This window comes from Aquila chrysaetos, chromosome 11 (assembly GCF_900496995.4).
Source record: "Aquila chrysaetos chrysaetos chromosome 11, bAquChr1.4, whole genome shotgun sequence".
Taxonomy (NCBI): domain Eukaryota; kingdom Metazoa; phylum Chordata; class Aves; order Accipitriformes; family Accipitridae; genus Aquila; species Aquila chrysaetos.
Genome location: NC_044014.1, coordinates 23778424 through 23793010, shown reverse-complemented (window position 1 = coordinate 23793010; position 14587 = coordinate 23778424). Strand labels below are relative to the sequence as shown.

At 38.6% G+C, this 14587-nt stretch overlaps 1 protein-coding gene across 11 annotated transcripts in view; it reads left to right on the top strand.

Annotated features, from left to right (window-relative positions):
• USP54 (ubiquitin specific peptidase 54) overlaps positions 1-14587 on the top strand; it is a 107294-nt gene that overhangs the window by 57284 nt on the left and 35423 nt on the right. For 10 of the 11 annotated variants that reach the window (XM_041127082.1, XM_041127081.1, XM_030031346.2 and 7 more), the window contains 3 exons: positions 9874-10008; positions 12296-12409; positions 12572-12654. In XM_041127082.1, coding sequence (XP_040983016.1) covers positions 9874-10008; positions 12296-12409; positions 12572-12654 — 332 coding nt within the window. Of the gene's footprint in view, positions 1-2788; positions 2837-9873; positions 10009-12295; positions 12410-12571; positions 12655-14587 lie in introns of those variants that run through there. The other variant, XM_030031347.2, reaches the window with a different exon arrangement.

Sequence of the window (14587 nt, the reverse complement as noted above, 5' to 3'; positions counted from 1 at the left end):
CTTGAGTAAATTGTGCAATCCTACATCTCCATTTGTCTCTACCCATTAATTTTTAGCACTTCTGGGTTTTGTGCCCTCTTTTCTAAATTTTGCTACTTCAAGCCCACGGCTCCCTCTAACCTTGTGGGAGAAATGGACGTGATGCAAACACGATGAAAATTACAGCTTTAATCTTCCTGAGCAGTGATTTTTTTTCTTTCTGAAATTGATGGGACAGAGACATTTTCTTTAATCACAAATGGGTTGTAAAATCCAACTAAATATATAAATTCATTGTGGGAGAATTTATTGTGTCATTAATTCTGTGTGCAGTAATGAAAAGGACAGACAGCATGTGTTACAAATATGGCAAAATAGAGAGTGCAAGGTTTAAATTAAGATAATCTGAAGCTCACAGGCAATATTTATAGTCTAACAGCTGTCTTGCTACTGTGAAGTGACTTTACAGGTGCTCTGGTAGAGACAGGCTTGAAATGAGTTATCTAGTGAGTTTTTGACTGTTGTTGAGGGGTTTTCCCTTGCAAAAGAACAGCAAAGGGGAGACTAAGGCATGAAAGAAGATAAGTAATTTTCTTCTGAAGGGAAATTTGTCTCAAGACATATCTGTTGAAATGATAAGACAGGATGATATTTACAGTTACATCATCAGAAGAGGATGTAACAGTGGGTTAGGAGCAAGATAGCACATCCGAAGTGAGAAATACAGCTATCCAGACAAAGAAAAGATGGAGGAGTATTAAATATATCCCATTCCTTATAAGGAAGTGGCAAGACTTAGGCATGATCTGGTTTGGGTTCATTAAGTTCAGTGGGATAAATAATTTGAAGCTAATTATTGGATCATGCCCTCGAGTATTGCCAAGTGATTGTTGGCATTCTTTGGTAGCTGAGATGAGAACAGAAAGAAAAGGATTTAGGAAATTATCATGAATGTAAGCTTTTGCTGTTTTGGTGTTTAACCTAACAGCAAGATAAGACAAGGAAATACCAGGAGATGAGACAGGTTCTGCCATTTGAATGAAAGTAGACTGGACTCTGAGGCAGAGTTGGGAGGTTTTAGTATAAAGATAATAGTTAAGTCGTCTTCTGAATAAGAGTACTGAAAAAGAGGGGGGGGGGAAATGATGTTATAGGAAAAAGGAGAGGATGAACCTTTGTGGAACTGGTTTTGAAAGATGAACTCTGGCCAAAGATACCTCTGGATTAGCAGTACCAGTATGAGAGGGGAAAGCACTACAGTAAGACTGGAAGATGACTGGATATCTGGAATATATGTATTAAAAGCAGACATTGGGTTGAAGAGTCTCTAGTTTTGTTGATAAAATCCTTGCTTTTGATGTCTTCCTGAAGTGTGCAGTATGCTATTATAAACTTGGAAGTGACAAGTAGAGTGGCAGAATTCACAAACTGTATGCCTGCAGCCATATGCTTATTTTTTAAATTAAGCAGCTTTTAAAAAAAATTGCTGCTCTCTCTTCTTGCTTCCAGATCTCTGCAAGGATTTTTTTGGTTTGTTTCCTATCTGAAGTTCTTACCAATGCCATGCTTAGCCAGAAGGTGTTACAACCCTTAGTTTCCAACAAAGCTATAACGTTGCACCAAATCTTCTAGTACTTTCGCACATTTTAGAAAACTTGCATCTGGTTGTGTGCAGAATTCCTATAGCTCACAAAACTCAATGTACAATGAAAAACTGAAGAAATGTGTGAACAAGTGAAAAATTATCTGGACAGGTATTTCTGAATATGGGCAGTAACCAATACTTGACAAAGTAAATAAATGAATTCCAACTGTCTTTAATCCAAACCAAAATGTTAGTGTTTTCTCTATCTACAGTCTGTTCTTCATGGGAAATTTCAGTGTGTTCTGCCCAAGCCTATTCCAGAACCTTCAGAAAGTTTACAGACATCTATTATAAAACTATACAAGAGAAAAAAATATGTAGAAATCTGTCTGTTAGAAGTTATAGAACTGTTTTACTCCTGGTTCCTTTATGTGGATAAAGCAACTCACGTTTTTGTTTTTCTCGGGGTGAGATCATGACAAGTTTCAACCTTTATTAACTTGTGTAAAAATGTTGATGTGTGTACATAAATGTTTGAAAAATTTCCCCCATTTTTATGTTGTTATCAAGTCAAATAATATTATAAAGATGAGTAATAAAGGATGTCACTTAACACTTAAGTGAAATTGGGGATGCAAACCTCCCCTCACCTCCGAAAAAAATCCAAACACCAGAAACATAGGTTGTCTTGCTTGCACGCAACTGAAACGGTAGGGATACTAAATGATAAAGGTATGCACAAGGGATAGGCCCAAACAGTGGAGATGGTCGCATTCATCTTCATAAACTCCTTAAGCAGGCAGTAGAGGGGTGGGGGGAAGGCTGTTTAAGGTATTTACTTGTTCTCTGCTGCCCTCTGGATCAGTGTTCTCAAACTGCTCTTTTTTTTTTTTTACTCCTGTAAAAGTCTGACTGTCTGGCACATACTATGTGTAAACTTGTATAAGCCAAATGGGATAATGTGCTTAATATTCATCTACTACTGCAAGCATCACCAAGAACATTTCGTGTCCCAGTGTAGCAGGATCATCCCTTCCCTTCCATGCTCATCTCTTCCCCTGCCCCAGCCCTCCTATCTGCTCTGGAAGTCTTTAACTGTTATCCTGCCAGGGTAATGCCAGCTTAGCCTCCAGGTCTTTGACATCTTCTTTCTCTTGAATCTTGCCTTAGGCTTTGCTAAAATGAGGGAGAAGATATGGCTGGATCCGGTGGGAACACAAGAATTTGGAGCTCTATACCATGCGAAAGTCTCCCATTAGGGTCTGGGGAGAGGTAATTAGCATTGCATGCTGTCAGGTGGATCTGCCCGAAATACCTGTCCAGACCAAGCAAGGTGGAGGCAGGACATCTTTACTCTTCTCCAAAGCATGCTGGCATGTTCAGATTCCAGCCTGGCCTGGGAAAGGGGCAATACTTGGAGGGAAGAGTCTACGTTGTGTGCCCCCCTCCACTCCAGGTTCCCTGCACAGGATACCTAATACCTCCTGTGTTGTGCAGAGAGGGTTCACCCTCTTCCCCTACTTCGAACGGTTGCTCTAAAGGTGACATTCTCTTCCCATTGACTTTAGAGGAAGATAGGCTTCACTAAGCTAAATTTAGCCTTTGAATAACACCAAAGAAGTTGTATTTTTTCCACACTTTCTTGGCGTGCTGCCTGCAACTGTTTCTAGGATTCTGATGTCATGCACAGTATTTACTGTAAATGCTCAGCTAGCTCTATAAATATTATTTGTAATTTTAAATCACTTATTATAAAATGAGGGATCACAGGACAGTAATGTCATACCTGATACCAAATCACTTTTTTTTTTGGTACCACATTGCACAAATCTTGGAAGTCATTTTAAAACTTGCCATGCTACCTGGCTGTGTTTATGTGGCTACAAAATGAACCTCGAAATCATTCCAGACATACGTTCATTGGTTATTTTGAAGGAACCTTGTATCAACAGCTATAAAAAGACAAGAGTGCTGCAGACTCTGTGCTGGAATCCCAAACACTGTTCCTCAAGATGTGGCATTATTTAAGTGTTTTTTCAGTACACAAACTGTCCTTACTGCAATGTGGTTTGCCTGCCGTAACACTGGAACAGCTTTTTGATTTATTATTAATGTTGAAGTCTACTGTGTTCTGTTTTATTTTCTTTTTTTCTAGAGCATGACTTTGCTTTGGTGTTTGTTTATCACAGCTGGAAGAGGGCAGGAAGGGGGAAATCCGTCCACTGTACTGAGCATGCCACAGAGAGTTTGTTCTCTTTCCAGGGATTGTACTGGGATCTCCATAGTGCCAGGATATAGGACAGAGTGTTGTTTGTAGTTCGCAAAGAAGAATGCTCTGTTGATTGATAAATTCCAGTAGGGCTGGTCTTTTCTGTAATTTAGTCATGTGCAACAAAAGCAGGAAGAATGTGAATTTTCTGTGTAGAAATGATGCTGTTTTCTAAGGTGAAAACTGAGAACAATAGGGTATTAGAGTGCTTTAAAGAAGTGGAATGACTATAGTTTGTGGTTTTGATTAGCCACTTGATTGAAATGGAGGGATTTGTTGTGAAAGGTTCATTATATGGTTGAGACAGTAATAGGTTGGTTACAAAGATTTCATCCTCTTTTTTTTGTGCTTTTTTCCAAATTAGGATGGTATTTCAGGGTAAAGCAGTAGTGAAAATGTATAAAATAATTACTTTTATTATTTAAACTTTTTTTTCAGTTGACATTTGCAGTTAACTGTCTGACAAATAAACTAGCAGCAAGTACAGTTTCCTGAGCTAATAAACTGGTAATTGAAGCTTTCAAGTAATGACTGCCTCTTTTGATCTTGATCAAGCAATTAATGAATTGTCACCTAGTTGATGTGGACACTCTGTGATTTGGGTTTCTTTTCCTGACACCCTCCTAACCAAAACTCTTGGAAAGTATATTTCTATCTGATTTTGGTAGTAGCCAGGGGTGCCTGACTCTACAGTCCATATTGGGGACCTTATGCTAATGTTTAGGGCACAGTGCAAGTAAAAATGAAAGAAAGGAATAATAGAAATCTAAGTTGATTGTTATCAGACTTGGAGGTTTGGAAAGAGATCCAAAGACACAAAACCAACTAGAGTTGGAATTATTTGCACCCTTGAAGGTAAATATAAAAGGAGGAAATGTGGGGATGAAATGTGAGCTAGTGGAAATAGTGTGGGTGGAAGCTGATGTGGTTGGATGGGAGAAAAGTGATTTTAGCAGCCAGAATTTTTATTGAAACAGGCTGTTGTACTGAGTAAGAGGCTGCATCAGGAGAAGAGCGTGATGTTCTGGATGAGAGATTACATACTGTAGATGAGAAAAAAAAGTCCAATGAACGGAATGGAGTAAGAAGGGCATGCTATTGGAATGGAGAGAAAGTTAAAAAAACAAACCAAAACAAAAACCTGTCACAACTGAGTGACAGCAAGAATAATATTGATATGTTGAGCAGCGAGAGAAGGATGAGCACTGGCCATGTTAATATTTGTAGCTTTTGCTAAAAGGCAGAAACTATTAATGTAGGGAATACTAAAGCATTTGGGGGGGTACATGTTATGTTCTGTGAAAGAAATACCACACCACTAGAGCTGCAGCAATATCCCCATCCAGAAGGAACTTCTGTACAATGCTGGAAGAGAATAATTACTTCTTAGAAAGCTGCCAAGGACAGAACTCAAATTTACAGTGTGTGGACACTGATCTGATTCTGTAGGTGTTGCCTGTTGTCTTCAGTCATCGGTTTACTCTTACGCCAGCCTGCTTGTACATGCTTGATTAAAAAGTCATATGTACATGTGTATTAAGTCTAGGATTTATTTCATCAGTGTGGTTAGATACACATTGCAGATGTCAGTTTACCCCAAATAAATTGAATACTTCTTTCTAGGGAGAAAATGGATTCCAAACACCATTAGATATAATTTGGAGCAGATCTTGTAAACTATGGGGGATTCACAGATATTTCAGCTTCCAAATCTTTAAAATTTTAAAGAACTCTAAAATGTCAATCCCATGAATTATCTCAAAGAATAATTGTTAACTTTATTCTCTAACCGAATGAAGAACAACTCATTTTATGATTGTGCATGTGAATTTTAGCATTCGGTAATAAAGGCAGGTGTTTTAACTTGAACAGTTGTGTGATAAAGGTTCCTTGCCTCAAACCTTAGGTCATTTTCCTTTGAAGCTTTAGAAAGTTTATGTTGATACCCACATTTTCCAAGGTGAAGGAGATTATTTTGGGAGACTGCCAATTCTGCAAGTCTGTGTTCGACGTATGTCAGAAGCCCAGACCTGTAGCATAAAGGACACGAAGCTTCCAGTTACGAAACTAGGAAAAAGCCTTCTGAATGGTAATAAGCCAAGTGAGGCCCTACAATAGATTGCCTGGGATGGTTAAGGAATTTCCAGATTTGGATGCCTCTGAGAGCAAGCTGTTGAAAGGTCAACTGTGTAATTTGTAGTTGATCTTGACTTAGTACTTGGAGGAGGACTAGATGCAACTAGATGGACTTTGGCAATTTATTCCTCTTAAAGAACACTTGTGCTTCCTAATTCTGCTGTCTCTGCTACTCTTTCCAGGCCTTTGAAGATCTGTAGGAAAGGGGATATGGAGGGAGATGGATGACTTTTTTATATAGACCTTAGGAATGCAGTGTAACCAGAAGGCATACTTCCCATCTGAAAAATCCCTTGCTCATGCTGTTCTCTGTCTTGGCTCGTAGACTTACCAACATGCCAAGAATAGATTATCAGTGTAGCAATCAAAGTACTGCTGCTAATTCAATATTAGTAATTGCTCAGATTTTGTGTTAAGCTAATACATGTTTTGGGGTTTTTTTTGGTTCTGCATCCTTGATTTTAGTTACTGAAAACTGGTAAAACAGGAGAGACTTCCCTTGTGTCTGAAGCTTTTAGCAGTGTCTTTTCATATTGTTGCTGCTGCTAGGGATATGCTCATTTGTGTTGGAGTGCAGCCACTGAGAGAGTTCATCAGTGTGGTGAATACACTAATGGGGTTTTCACTATCTTCAAATTCAGGTGAAGTAGTTTTTGAAAGAGAAAAAAGTTTGAATGTTTCATATATAAAGTTCTTATAAAGTTCTAGAAGCGCTTGGAGAAAAGGTGTCATGAAAACTCCTGGGGCAGAATCAGCAGGGCTTTCTTGGTCTGCACCCAGCTGGCTTTCAGACCTGCATATGGAACAAATATGTTAGTGATTAACAGTATCACTCAAGGGCAAGACCTAAAATTAAGGAGAGAGATCTGACTAAGATAACTTAAAGATGAAACTGCAGGAAATGCCACACCTGTCCATTTAAGGCTGAGAGACAAGACAGACCTGTTCTGAAGGTGAGCAAAGAACCTATGTTGAAAAATAAGGAAAAGGGGACACCCACCCCACCCCAAAACCCCCAACCAAACCCAATGAAAACCAAACGCCCCTGTGTTCAAAGTGCTTTTGACTCCATTTGAGGTACTCTTGGAACTTCCGACGAGCACTGTGTTCCAATGTGCTCTAAACTGTACCGTGCAATGACATGATAAGATTTTATCTTTATTAGATTAAAATGCATAATTAGTCACTGATTTTGAGACTTTTTTTCCTTGTAATCTAAATAAGACTACACGATTGTGTGCTGTGTCATTACAAATTTTAGGATGCATTCTTCTATATAATATTGGGATCTTTTACATATTAGAACTCTGCAGAATTCTTTGTTGTTACTGAGTTCTTTCTGTTCTGTGGTTGTGGTAACAGATTTCACAGTTTTCTGCTGTTTAATGGAAGTTTTTTGGTTTTAATTGTGAAGGCTGTAATTATTTTGTGATGCAAAAAAATTAAAAATGCAGGATCTTGTGAAAAACAGTTGCTTACAATCATCAGGATCACTTTTTCCTTACTGGATCTCTTTATGTTAACTAGCAGATATGTTACGGGTAAAAGTAAAGTATACTATTTCTTTAAAGATGGAAATTTAAAATGAGAGTTTTGGTTTGCTTGCTTGCTTCTGCTTTTACCTAGTTTGGAGCCTGTATTGATTCTCTCCTCCGCACCGAGAGTGGAGAGCCATTTCAGAGCTCTCATTGAAGGTAACTGGGTCCTGTCCATCAGTTCCCTGCAGTGAGATTGTGTGCCAGTTGCTAGGCGAGTGCCTAGTTTCCAGATCTATGAAGTGAGATTGATGATAACCAGAATAAACACATTTCCAAAGCAGTCATGAGTATTTTCAAGTGCTCTTAAATTATTTAATGTAAAATGCTGGAGCAGGATGGAATTATGTTTCACTGCTTTTTTTCTTTTCTTTTTTTTTTTTTTTGAAGTCCACTGAAATGAGAAAATTTACTAAAGAAATATGAAACTTGCTCTGTTGTCACAGTGACAGAAATGGTAATCAAGGTTGCTAAGTACAGAGACTTTGTCATTCTTCCCATTTTTATATATGTATATATAAAAGGTAACTGAGGAGAGGTATTCTCTTAATTCATGAAGTGTGAGACTCACTCCCTCACAGCCTTCTTTTCATTACCACTTTCGTCATAATTATTTGATACTCTAATGAAGGCAATATTAGAAGAGCTATGGGCTTCATCACAGTGGGCCCTTACCCATGAATGAACACTGTAAAGGACTACCAAAATAAAAATAGCAGTAAAGAGAGATGGGCGTTATACACCTATATTAGATAATATGTCAATGCTATAAACTGTACCATTCCTACAACCAGAAATGGCAGGGGCGTGGAAGTTGGTTTGCTGACTGTGCAGCGACAGCTGTGTTGTGCACTCTTTCAGCTTCTTCAAAGCAGCCAAGATTGCACAGTTTGGCAAACCTTCTCCCAGTTTACCTGCTCGTTTCCTGATAAGAAACAAATAAGAATAGTTAAATGAGAGAAAGATTCAGATTATTTATTTCCAGTTAATATAGAACCTAAGTATACTAGGGAGAAGCTTTCTGTAATTAAGGGAGAAAGTGATACATGAGTCGACATTGCTACAGATTCTCAGTATAGATTTGAAAGAAAACCAAACTGGCAAACCAGTTTGAGGCTGGCTTTCTCCTTGTTTGACTAAGTTTAGAAGGCAGAAAAGCCAAGTTGTGCACAATTGAAGATGATCCTTTTTTTCTCTTGCAGTAAGAATGGAGCGTTTCTGCGATCTTTAGGGAAATTGTGAGGGAAGTTTTATAGGAAAGGGCAAGCAGAATTTTGAGATTGACACTGATGAAGATGGTTGCTTGTGATATGAAATGAGGTAGAAAGCAGAGCAGAGTGGTGATGGAGACAGAATGGTCTTATATGAAAATAAGGGCTGGAAGTTTTTACTTAAACTGAGGATCTTGCATACAGAATTATGTTCCTGTTATTGTAGGAGGGGCACAATGACAGTTAAATCACTGTTCAGAAGATCTTCTGGATACCTCACACACGTGCACACACATGTACACACACACACAAAATAAAAGTGGGGTTTTAATCAGTTGGGAATATGAACTTTCATGGATATGATCCATACTTTAAATGATGATGCATCTTTATAAAACTACTCGTCCTTGCAAATGATTACCCAGATGACCTGTGAGTTACAGTTATGCAAATGCAAGTTTAGGGCAACAAGCGAACAGCTGGCCATACATAGGAACTGCTGTTCATGTTGTGCCTTTTACCTCCTGCATGCTGACCCAAAAACCATCTAATTCTTACCCACTTCTTGGACTTACTAGAAAGTAAATTCCTTAAAGAGTGAAAGCAGCAGGTTGTGGCTGTTGAAGGGCTGAGACACTTGGAGAGAGTTGCTTGAAGGCGGTATGTGTAAGAAGAAAGCTACCAAGACAGGAGTGAAAAAGTGAACTGGAGAGGGAGAAATAGGAATAAAAAGTGAGGAACATTTGGTGTCCATTGTATTTGCTTCAGGAATCAAATGTGGGGGAAGATCCAAGGGGGACTGACACTGAGGGAAATTTACCCCTAAGCTCCTCACTCTCCCTTGGATATGTGAAAGGAAAGGAAGGAATACACAAAGGTGGATATGATTTCAAAGGAGGAGCTTTTAGGATTTCTCTTGTAGTCCCTGTACAATACAAATACCTGTGTGTTGCTTGATCCAAGTGAGTTAAAGGTTTGTTGTTTTGTTTTCAGATAACTTGAGTAATGTTTTGAAAATACAGTAACTTAAAATACAGTAACTTAAAATACAGTAACTTAAAATACAGTAACTTAAAATACAGTAACTTAAAATACAGTAACTTAAAATACAGTAACTTAAAATACAGTAACTTAACTATCTTTTTGTTTTCTTACTAGAGTATCTTCAACCAGTTTCAATGTAGCAGTGAGAAGGTACTGCCTTCTGATGCCCTGCGCACTGCTCTTGCAAAGACATTTCAGGATGAGCAACGCTTCCAGCTGGGCATCATGGATGATGCTGCTGAATGTTTTGTGAGTGTAACTGAAATACGGTTTGACAGGCATAGATGCAACCCCCCACTACGCAGTTCTTTTTTTTCCTTTCATGCCTCCTCTCCCCAAATTCCAACAGACCTTGCATGTGTGGCCTCAAAAAGCCCACAGAGAGATCGCCAAGCTTGAAGTGATCCAGTGGGGAACCAGTATTTGGTTTGAGAGTCATTGCTAATGATTTTGAAATGGAAACATCAATGTTATCCATTTTTACAGTTAGTTTTGCATATGTAATGCTTGCAGTCTCCAGTGTGTCTTGAATATGAACTGTAAAAAAAATTGCGCTGCAAGAACGATCCAGGATTCTAGTTTTAAGGATCACCTCAAAAGGGTGAAAGGACATTTTGTTTGCCAGTTATTCTGAAATCATGTTTTCACAAACTCTAGCTAAGGGAAAGTAAAAATAAATCAAACACAACCCAACATAGTTGTTTATGTTTGTAAGTTGAGGTGGGCAACGGTGAAATGGATCATCTCCAAATATTTCTGTTGCTGTATTTGTAATCCATCCGACAATTTTTTTTTTTTCAGCTGGTTATCTCACCAGTGTGGTTGGGAGATGTGTTTTACACAAATCTTGCATCTCTAGGCTTACCCACCTGTTTCCTTTTTATACTCAAACTCTTCCTTGGCATCCATTATGTTAAGATTTTATTCTTACCCACATTTCCTCCTTTTCCTTCTTCAGTCTCCTAAATTTCTTTAACTTAATGAGCAGGTATTTTTGTCTTGCTGACCTATGGGCTGCTCCCCTTTTTGGAAATGATGGTGTCCATGGGGTGGCCCAGGTGTGTTTGTATCCTACTTGGTTGTTGAACAAAGATGTTAATTCTTAACCAAAGTATAAACATACTGGAATTACTACTGCAAGGTAAAACTTCTCTCAGGTAAAGCACCTATCAGAGTGGCGCCCTTTCTATATGTTAAATCTTTCATTTCCTATGCCTACCTAATTTGACACTTGCACTGTAAGAAAACATAGAAATGGGATAAATGCATATAGCTATTGTAGTTCTCTTAAACTAAGTGGACTGATAATGGGCTTATGATAACCTAAAGTATCCTGTGTTTGTAGAATACTAATATAGCAAAATAGTATAGTTTAATGAGCTCGCTTAAAATGGAAGTAGTTCATACCAATAAAGGCTCAAAGTGAAATAAATTAAATTTGCCTACGCAGGAGCCCCTGTGAGCACAGTTATGTCAGATCTTTGTATGCAGTCCAGCACTTGAACAGAGTTCTGTATGTAGTAGAACATGGGAACTTCTGATTTAGTTTCTTCCTTGTGAAAGCTAATCTAAATAGCCCATCAAATACTGCTGTGGGAGTCCCCACAAGCAGGTTGGTTAGGTTAACCATACTGGCACAAGGACAGTTAAAATGGGTACAAGTTCCCTTTTGAGGTTAAGCTTTAAGGCAGAGATAATTCCATAGATTTTCACTTAGTTAACCTTTCCAGCCCTAAAGGCAGAGATTTAATTTAAATCGCAGAAGAGCCTAGATCCTAAAGTTCAAGGGAAATTGTATGGCATCAGAGCTATTTTGCCTAATAATTAATCTTGTCCTGCTTATTGCAGGCCTATAAACCATCCAGGCAGCTCATAGTCATAGTGAAAAGCGTGCTGCTTGAAGAGATGTCAGTAGACTTCAGGCATACCCAGATTAATGTTGGCAACATTGGGAGGAGATGAGGTCTCAGGACAAGAACTCCTAGGAACTTGGAGTTATGTGAAATAATATCTAGAAAATGTTCAGTGCTTTTCTTTCATGCAGAATTTAGTCTGCCTCTTCATTTGTTAGTTCTCCCCCTTTTTTGATAGAATGTAGCTTATTTGCCATATTTCAAAGCCCTTGTGGAGTACAGAAATTGATTCGGGTTACTTTGTGTTGATGAGAAGTTAGTGGCAACCCAGTGATTTTAAAACTGCAGGGCTGCTTTGCCTGTTACATTTGGTCAAATCCATTGATGCTTGAGAATTGGACAGAATAATCAGTGGCAGAATCTTTAGCTGTTCTAGTAAACAAAATAAATGAAATAGCATTTCAAATCACAAGTGGTAGCCGTTTTCTTTTGTATCAAAGAAATGCCAACTTCTTTGTTTTCTAAGCAATTTGTTTTCAAAAATTTACAGGAGCCTTCTGTCTCTGTAAATAACGCTTATAACGTTATTGCATCTGACATGCTTTTGTGATTTATATTTTAACTTTTGTCTACATTTGGAATGATGTAACGCTTTTTTTGCTTTTTCTTCTCTTTTTGGCTAGGAAAACCTGTTAATGCGAATTCACTTCCACATTGCAGATGAGACAAAGGAAGATATTTGCACTGCACCACATTGTGTTTCCCATCAGAAGTTTGCAATGACATTGTTTGAACAGGTGAGGTAATGATAAATGCTTTATACAAATCACCAGTTCTCAAGTTTCAAATTTTCATTCCCAAGACATGCATTGCCATGGTAAAAAAAGATACAAGCAGAAATGTTGCTGTGGAAATACTCGTTTAATCATGTCGATGTATTACGTTTTCTTTCTCTTTAGTGTGTTTGTACCAGCTGTGGTGCCACCTCTGACCCATTGCCTTTCATCCAGATGGTACATTATATTTCCACAACCTCACTCTGGTGAGTTGAGATTTTTACAGGGAAGAGAACTTCTCTTGTTTTTTTATACTGGTATTGCAGTTTGATCTTTACCTTCACAAGATTAAATGTCCAGAACATGGTATATTCAAAGTTGGTGGAGCTTTGATAGCTGTGATAAAGAACATGAGGATTTAGTGGAGCAGAAGATATCAGTTTAGGCATGGATCAGTGTGTCTACTTGTTTATGATTCTGAATCTGACAACTGTAACAAGGACTCATGTACATTTTGAAAGACCTTAATATGTGAGCAGGTGAGTTAAGAAGCAAGATAAGAAAAATAAATAATTTATGCTGGAAAGAACCTTTGGACATTTACTCCATCCTGTTCAAAGCAGGGCTAACTTCAAAGCTACATCAGGCCGCTTGGGGTTTTGTGCAGCTGAGTTTTGAAAACATTCAAGGACAGAAATTTCATGACCTTTGGGCTGCCTGTTCTAGCGCTTAACCACTCAGTCTGAAATTTTTTTTCCTTGTATCCAGTTGGCATTTCTGCATCTTTTGCCTCTTGTCCTTTCTCTGTTTGCCTCTGCAAAGAGTCTGGCTTATGTTTGGCTTCTCTTACTGCTCTTTCTGTGCAGTACTGCTGCACTGAGCGTGCCCTGTCCGAGGTGCGAGACTTTGTATTTTCCTTTATTGAATTCCATGAGATTCCCGTCAGCTCATTCCTCCAGCCTGTCAAGATCCTTCTGGATGGCAGCACTCCCTTTCTATATATTGACTGCTCCATCCAGTTTGGTGTAATCTGTAAACTTGATGGGGGTGTATTCTGATTCATCATCCAGGTTGTTAATTAAAATGTTAAATATCATCAGCCCCAATATTAACTCCTGAGGAACACAACTCTTAACTAACTGCTGGTTATGTTTTGATCCTGTGAGCCTGAAGGTCCAGCTAGGTTTTTGTCCACATTGTATTCTACCTGTGCAGTCCACACCTCCCAGTTTGGCCACAAGAACGGTGCAGGTGACTTGGAAACCTTACTGGAGACCAAATGATATTCACTGCTCTTGCCTCCTCAACAGAACCCATCATTTTAGGATAGGAGATGATCAAGTAGGTCAGGCACAGTTTGCCCTTGGTAAATCCATGCTGGCTGCTCTCACTCACCTTCTTGTCCTTCATCTGCCTAGAGATGACTTCCAAGGGGATTTGGTTTGTCATCGCCTTAGGTACTGGAGCAACACTGACCAGCCTGTAGTTACTCAAATCCTCTTTCTTGGATGGATATAGCTCTTGCTTTTTCTAGTTATTGGAGAACTCCCGTGGTCACCATGACCTTTCATTAAAGGAGGTGGTGCACAGAGCAATGGCTGTAGCTCTGCAGTAGTTTGTTTGAATGAATGCTAGAGGAGAGAAGTCTTCCTTTAGTAGGTGGCTGCGCAGTTAAAAGCTGCTTAAATCTGATCGAGGCAGGAGTCTGTTATTCGCTTCTGTCTTGAAACTTTGATTGGGATGAAAACTTCTTTGTTTCTTGTCCTGCATGTGAGACATGTAGTTACAGAGACCCCCAAAAATTGTCTTGAAAACTGCTGGTTGCTCTTCGCGTGCAGATCTCTGTTGAAAGCTGCTATATCAGGAGTATTGGAAAGCATTCCCCCTTGTGGCTGCTACCTGACATTCCATCGAGCTGTAGGGGTTTTTTTAGGTTACCAGCAGACACTGTGTATCAGAATATTATTTATTAGAAAAACAGGAAAATAATTATGTAAACGGTATTAAATATTTTATATGAAATATGTCAATAAATTTTAAGTCAAACATTATTTTAAAAACACCAGTAAACAGCGATGTATTTATTTACCTCTTAAACCATTTTAAGCTTGAACATGTTTTGAGCTCTAGTATTCTTGGGTACTTGCTGTCACCTTTCTTTCAACTTGGACAGTGAAATCAATTGGGTACTATGCTATT